Source organism: Callionymus lyra, chromosome 11 (genome assembly GCF_982586985.1).
Source record: "Callionymus lyra chromosome 11, fCalLyr1.hap1.1, whole genome shotgun sequence".
Taxonomy (NCBI): domain Eukaryota; kingdom Metazoa; phylum Chordata; class Actinopteri; order Syngnathiformes; family Callionymidae; genus Callionymus; species Callionymus lyra.
In genome coordinates this window covers 3,642,728-3,650,227 of record NC_141828.1, presented here as the reverse complement: position 1 = coordinate 3,650,227, position 7,500 = coordinate 3,642,728, and the positions used below count along the sequence as shown (strand labels likewise).

The 7,500-nt window shown below is 46.7% G+C and overlaps 2 protein-coding genes across 3 annotated transcripts in view; one reads left to right on the top strand and one right to left on the bottom strand.

Annotated features, from left to right (window-relative positions):
* Positions 1 to 3,265, top strand: part of slc3a1 (solute carrier family 3 member 1) — a gene marked incomplete at its 5' end in the record, with an annotated part of 10,709 nt that extends 7,444 nt beyond the window's left edge. Inside the window, 4 exon segments of the mRNA XM_087802534.1 lie at positions 1 to 18; positions 213 to 395; positions 614 to 739; positions 2,834 to 3,265. The exon segment at positions 1 to 18 is cut by the window's left edge and continues 184 nt beyond it. Coding sequence (XP_087658660.1) covers positions 1 to 18; positions 213 to 395; positions 614 to 739; positions 2,834 to 3,265 — 759 coding nt within the window.
* Positions 3,161 to 7,500, bottom strand: part of prepl (prolyl endopeptidase like) — a 12,305-nt gene continuing 7,965 nt past the window's right edge. The window contains exons 10-16 of one of the 2 annotated variants that reach the window (XM_087802533.1): positions 7,361 to 7,500; positions 5,156 to 5,372; positions 4,946 to 5,095; positions 4,765 to 4,891; positions 3,783 to 3,862; positions 3,380 to 3,477; positions 3,161 to 3,291 (exon numbers count right to left, since the gene is read on the bottom strand). The exon at positions 7,361 to 7,500 is cut by the window's right edge and continues 36 nt beyond it. In XM_087802533.1, the coding sequence (XP_087658659.1) occupies positions 3,409 to 3,477; positions 3,783 to 3,862; positions 4,765 to 4,891; positions 4,946 to 5,095; positions 5,156 to 5,372; positions 7,361 to 7,500 (783 nt within the window). In that variant the 3' untranslated portion in view covers positions 3,161 to 3,291; positions 3,380 to 3,408. Of the gene's footprint in view, positions 3,292 to 3,340; positions 3,478 to 3,782; positions 3,863 to 4,764; positions 4,892 to 4,945; positions 5,096 to 5,155; positions 5,373 to 7,360 lie in introns of those variants that run through there. The other variant, XM_087802532.1, reaches the window with a different exon arrangement.

Sequence of the window (7,500 nt, the reverse complement as noted above, 5' to 3'; positions counted from 1 at the left end):
CGCTGGCCCAACTGGCTGGTGAGTCACGTGATGCTGCGACGCAAATGAATCTTTGACTTTTTTTAATGATTTTGTTTGAAAGAATGTTTGTCATGAAGAAAGAAAACAGAATCAAATACTATTTTGAGTCAAAAAAGACTCAAAAGACGTCGTTTTAATTGTTTTCACTTCATGAACGATTTCTTCACTTGACCTTGACGTCAACATTCAAGGTCGGGAACCACGACCGACCCCGGATGGCCTCCCGCGCGGGTCAAAGGTCGGTGCGTGTGCTCAACATGCTGCTGCTGACCTTGCCTGGGACCCCCGTCACCTACTACGGCGAGGAGATCGGGATGGAGAACATCGAGGTCACGGCCGACGACCTGCAGGATCCTTTAGGAAAACTCAACATCGTGAGTCGACCAATCGTGTGACGCGCAGACCATCATGTGACCTTGAACTTAAAGAAGTTTTATTGCCAGAGTTTGATCACAGAATAAAACGAAAAGATGATCAAATATAATCAATTAAACGTAAACATGTTGATAAACATTTTTAAATTCAAAGATTAAAAACAGTCAAAGTTCGCTTCATGTTCACGTCTCAATCTTCTGATCCATGACCTTGACAGAGCAAGAGCCGCGACCCCCAGAGGTCACCGATGCAGTGGAGCGCCGACCTGAACGCAGGATTCAACACCAAGAACAACCTGACGTGGCTGCCGGTGCATCCAGACTATACTCGCGTGAACGTGGAGGTGAGAACACGCCTCGCTGTCCATCACCGTCCATCACCGTCCATCACTGTCATCACTGTCCATCACTGTCATCACTGTCATCACTGTCATCACTGCCAATCACTGTCCATCACTGTCCATCACTGTCATCACTGTCATCACTGTCCATCACTGTCATCACTGTCCATCACTGTCCATCACTGTCATCACTGTCCATCATCACTGTCACCACTGTCATCACTGTCATCACTGTCCATCACTGTCCATCACTGTCCATCACTGTCCATCACTGTCATCACTGTCATCACTGTCATCACTGTCATCACTGTCACCACTGTCACCACTGTCACCACTGTCACCACTGTCACCACTGTCACCACTGTCACCACTGTCACCACTGTCATCACTGTCCATCACTGTCATCACTGTCATCACTGTCACCACTGTCACCACTGTCACCACTGTCACCACTGTCACCACTGTCACCACTGTCACCACTGTCATCACTGTCATCACTGTCATCACTGTCATCACTGTCACCACTGTCACCACTGTCACCACTGTCATCACTGTCACCACTGTCATCACTGTCATCACTGTCATCACTGTCACCACTGTCATCACTGTCATCACTGTCATCACTGTCACCACTGTCACCACTGTCACCACTGTCATCACTGTCATCACTGTCACCACTGTCATCACTGTCATCACTGTCACCACTGTCATCACTGTCATCACTGTCACCACTGTCACCACTGTCACCACTGTCATCACTGTCATCACTGTCATCACTGTCATCACTGTCACCACTGTCACCACTGTCATCACTGTCATCACTGTCACCACTGTCACCACTGTCATCACTGTCATCACTGTCACCACTGTCACCACTGTCACCACTGTCACCACTGTCACCACTGTCACCACTGTCACCACTGTCATCACTGTCACCACTGTCATCACTGTCATCACTGTCACCACTGTCATCACTGTCATCACTGTCATCACTGTCATCACTGTCATCACTGTCACCACTGTCACCACTGTCATCACTGTCATCACTGTCATCACTGTCATCACTGTCACCACTGTCATCACTGTCATCACTGTCATCACTGTCATCACTGTCATCACTGTCCATCATCACTGTCCATCATCACTGTCCATCATCACTGTCCATCATCACTGTCCATCATCACTGTCCATCATCACTGTCACCACTGTCATCACTGTCCATCACTGTCCATCACTGTCATCACTGTCATCACTGTCACCACTGTCACCACTGTCACCACTGTCACCACTGTCACCACTGTCATCACTGTCACCACTGTCACCACTGTCACCACTGTCATCACTGTCATCACTGTCACCACTGTCACCACTGTCACCACTGTCACCACTGTCATCACTGTCATCACTGTCATCACTGTCATCACTGTCATCACTGTCATCACTGTCACCACTGTCACCACTGTCATCACTGTCATCACTGTCACCACTGTCATCACTGTCACCACTGTCATCACTGTCATCACTGTCATCACTGTCATCACTGTCCATCACTGTCATCACTGTCCATCACTGTCATCACTGTCATCACTGTCATCACTGTCATCACTGTCATCACTGTCATCACTGTCCATCACTGTCATCACTGTCATCACTGTCATCACTGTCATCACTGTCATCACTGTCATCACTGTCACCACTGTCCATCACTGTCATCACTGTCATCACTGTCATCACTGCCATCACTGTCATCACTGTCATCACTGTCATCACTGTCCATCACTGTCCATCACTGTCCATCACTGTCCATCACTGTCATCACTGTCATCACTGTCCATCACTGTCATCACTGTCATCACTGTCATCACTGTCATCACTGTCATCACTGTCCATCACTGTCCATCACTGTCATCACTGTCATCACTGTCATCACTGTCCATCACTGTCATCACTGTCATCACTGTCATCACTGTCCATCACTGTCATCACTGTCATCACTGTCATCACTGTCATCACTGTCATCACTGTCATCACCGTCCATCACTGTCATCACTGTCATCACTGTCATCACCATGAGTCACGATCCGTTTCCTCCTGCAGGTCCAGAGGAGCGACGAAGGTTCGGTTCTGGCTCAGTACCGTCGGCTCAGCTCCCTGCGTCAGGCGGAGCTCGCTCTGCTGCGCGGCTGGTTCTGTTTCGTTCACGTGGACGACGACGTCTTCGTGTTCCTCAGGGAGGTGGACGGTCTTCGCCGAGCGTTCCTGGTGGTCCTCAACTTCGGGGAAGAAGACGCCGTGACCGACCTGTCGTCGGCGCCGGAGCTGCCGGAGCAGCTGCAGGTTCTGATCAGCACTGACCCGGACAACGACGGGAAGGTGTTCCAGAAGAGCAGGATCCCGACGGCGGCAGGTGAAGGGTTGCTGGTTCAGTTCCACAGCAACACTCGCTTCAACCCCGAGCACCGCGACCGCTGTTGGGTCTCGGAGAAGACGTGTTACCTGGAGGTTCTGGACCTGATGTACAAGTGCTGATCCAACAGTACCTGGAGGTTCTGGACCTGATGTACAAGTGCTGATCCAACAGTACCTGGAGGTTCTGGACCTGATGCACAAGTGCTGATCCAACAGTACCTGGAGGTTCTGGACCTGATCCAACAATAAATGAGTTTCATCTTCTATCGTCGTCTCTTCCTGCGAACATGAAGCTGGAGCTCAGTGTAGATGAAGGACAACTGCAGCGCCACCTTATGGAGAGAAGATGTTTCAGTTCACAACACACTCCTCATGACACACACCTCATGACACACACCTCATGACACACTCCTCACAACGCGCACCTCACAACACACACACACACAACGCATGCTCACAACACACATAAATAACACACACCTCACAACACACAAACATTATAAAACACGCTTACAACACACTCCTGACAAAACACACACCTCACGACACACAGTCACGACACACACGACACACACTAACCTCAGTGTCGGTTTGAATAAACAATGAGTTCGATCAGGGACTAAACAAACATCAGTACCTGGTCCAGTCTGGTCTCCAGGTCTTGGGCGCTCACGTGGTCTCGTCCTGGTCTGAGGTCCAGCAGCACACGTGGCTGGTCTGTGTGACGAGAAGTGATGGAGGTCAGTGTCTCTACGTCGTCTCTTCATCTTCTACACTCGTCTCCTGTTTCACAAGGTCTCGACCTTCACGTCTCCCAGAGCAACAGATAATCTCTGGACCTACTGGACCTACTGGACCTACTGGGGCCTGAGCGTCAGCACTTATTGAGGCCGAGAACATGGAGACAGATTAGACACACACACATGTACACACACGTACACACACGTACACACATGTACACACATGTACACACACACACACACGTTCACACACGTTCACACATGTACACACATGTACACACATGTACACACATGTACACACACACACACACACACACACACACACACACACACACACACACACACACACACACACACACACACACACACACACACACACACACACACACACACACACACACACACACACACACACACACACATCAACATGTAACATCATAAGTTCATGTATTTTATTGACGACACAACAACAACAAACAAGTGAATCTATTAATTATTAGTTACTGAACGTGATCAAGTTCAAAGTTCATATAAAGTTCAACATTAACTAGTGAAGGTTAATATTCTTCTTATTTCATTAAAAACTCTCATCATCGCTTTATTATTAAAGTAATTGATTTTCTCACATCAAGAAAATAAAACCTTGAGTGGTCTCGGGGTCAAAGGTCAACGACCTCCCTGGCTTCCATAAATACATATGTAGTGGTGGAGGTCGTTGACCTTTGACCCCAAGACCACTCAAGGTTAAATATTTATTGTGGAGAAACATGACTATATTAGTTGAGCAGAGGAAGCTCTGGACCCCTGGACCCCTGGACCCCTGGACCCACGTATGGACTCGCAGAAGGTGCTGAAGGCCACAGGTGGAGGACGACTCACCTGCGTCGCGCTGCTCCCTGAAGTGCGTCTTCAGAGCCTGCTGTATGGAGCGGACGTACCTCAGGACCCCGGCCACAGGAACCCTGGGGTCTCGGGCGAAGGCCGTCAGCAGCATGGAGGGGTACACCTGAGGAGCAGGAACACGGTTCATCCATGCCACGCCCTCGCAGCTCAGTCCTACCTGAGGGGAGATGTTGTGAAGTGGACAGTAGGACAGGATGGTCTCTCGGTGTCCAGGGTCCTTCAGGGGGTCTCCCCACTCGTCCGTGTCTTCTCCGCTCAGAGGAAGCTCTGGATCCTCCATCGTCCCCAGCACGTCCAGGAAGGGACTCTGACTCATGGAGCTCATTCAGATGATCCCGCTCAGGGTCTCACACGAGCAGAGACTCACCTGCAGACTCACCGCCTTCACCAGGTGAGGCTCTCGGTTGCACAGCGCCCCCACTGGCACAGCACCGGCACTGCAGGCTGTGAGGACAGTGATGTCCGGGGACGAGACGCCGGACGAGAAGATGTGATGAAGACAAGCTTGAAGGTCGTCCACGCCTTTGAGCTTGTGATCCAGTCTGGCTCGCCGGTGCCACGACAGGCCAAGTTCTCCTCCACCTCTGGAGACACACGTGAAGACTTTAAACATACAACAATGATTCAGTGTGTGTTTGTGTATCAGTGTGTGTTTGTGTATCAGTGTGTGTTTGTTTATCAGTGTGTGTTTGTGTATCAGTGTGTGTTTGTGTATCAGTGTGTGTTTGTTTATCACTGTGTGTTTGTGTATCAGTGTGTGTTTGTTTATCAGTGTGTTTGTGTATCAGTGTGTGTTTGTTTATCAGTGTGTGTTTGTGTATCACTGTGTGTTTGTGTATCAGTGTGTGTTTGTTTATCAGTGTGTGTTTGTGTATCAGTGTGTGTTTGTGTATCAGTGTGTGTTTGTTTATCAGTGTGTTTGTTTATCCGTGTGTTTGTTTATCAGTGTGTGTTTGTTTATCAGTGTGTTTGTGTATCAGTGTGTGTTTGTTTATCAGTGCGTGTTCGTTTATCAGTGTGTTTGTTTATCAGTGTGTTTGTTTATCCGTGTGCGTTTGTTTATCAGTGTGTGTTTGTTTATCAGTGTGTTTGTGTATCAGTGTGTGTTTGTTTATCAGTGTGTGTTTGTGTATCAGTGTGTGTTTGTTTATCAGTGTGTGTTTGTGTATCAGTGTGTGTTTGTGTATCAGTGTGTGTTTGTGTATCAGTGTGTGTTTGTGTATCAGTGTTTTTGTGTATCAGTGTGTGTTTGTGTATCAGTGTGTTTGTGTATCAGTGTGTTTGTGTATCAGTGTGTGTTTGTGTATCAGCGTGTGTTTGTGTATCAGTGTGTGTTTGTGTATCAGTGTGTGTTTGTGTATCAGTGTGTTTGTGTATCAGTGTGTGTTTGTGTATCAGTGTGTGTTTGTGTATCAGTGTGTGTTTGTGTATCAGTGTGTGTTTGTGTATCAGTGTGTTTGTGTATCAGTGTGTGTTTGTGTATCAGTGTGTGTTTGTGTATCAGTGTGTGTTTGTGTATCAGTGTGTTTGTGTATCAGTGTGTGTTTGTGTATCAGTGTGTTTGTGTATCAGTGTGTGTTTGTGTATCAGTGTGTGTTTGTGTATCAGTGTGTGTTTGTGTATCAGTGTGTGTTTGTGTATCAGTGTGTGTTTGTGTATCAGTGTGTTTGTGTATCAGTGTGTTTGTGTATCAGTGTGTGTTTGTGTATCAGTGTGTGTTTGTGTATCAGTGTGTGTTTGTGTATCAGTGTGTTTGTGTATCAGTGTGTGTTTGTGTATCAGTGTGTGTTTGTGTATCAGTGTGTGTTTGTGTATCAGTGTGTGTTTGTGTATCAGTGTGTGTTTGTGTATCAGTGTGTGTTTGTGTATCAGTGTGTTTGTGTATCAGTGTGTTTGTGTATCAGTGTGTGTTTGTGTATCAGCGTGTGTTTGTGTATCAGCGTGTGTTTGTGTATCAGTGTGTGTTTGTGTATCAGTGTGTTTGTGTATCAGTGTGTTTGTGTATCAGTGTGTGTTTGTGTATCAGCGTGTGTTTGTGTATCAGTGTGTGTTTGTGTATCAGTGTGTGTTTGTGTATCAGTGTGTGTTTGTGTATCAGTGTGTTTGTGTATCAGTGTGTGTTTGTGTATCAGTGTCGTCACAATGTTCAAAGAATCATTTAGATTCAACATTTGAACGTTTCTTTAAAGAACAACTAATGTGGAAACAACTTTAAATCTCGCTCCGTTTACAGTCGTTACTTTATAAAGTTACGAGAACGGAGCCCATTATGATGTCATAACGAGCTCCTCCTGCCTTAGATATATTTAAGACTCACTTAAATCAACACATCAGGTGCCCTTTAAAGAATGAACTTCAATATTTATCAATTTAAAAATGAATGAATCTCAAATATAATTTGACTTAATAAATGTTTATGTTTATACTGAATTTAAAAATATGAACATTAACTTTAGAATTTAAATTTTTCTCGATGTTTAAAATCCTTTTGAAAACGTTCAATAAAAAAAAGATTCATCCTTAAAAAGACTTCGATACAAAAGTATAAATATATCGATAACGAGGTTCGCACCGGATGTGGCAGAAGGCCAGCGTCCAGCCCTGCTCCAGCAGGAACCTCCTCTCTGGACTGAACCACATGTCCACGTCTCGACCGTAAGCTCCGTACACGTGGACCACGAGTGGCGCCGCCCGGAGAGACGGCAGCGGTTC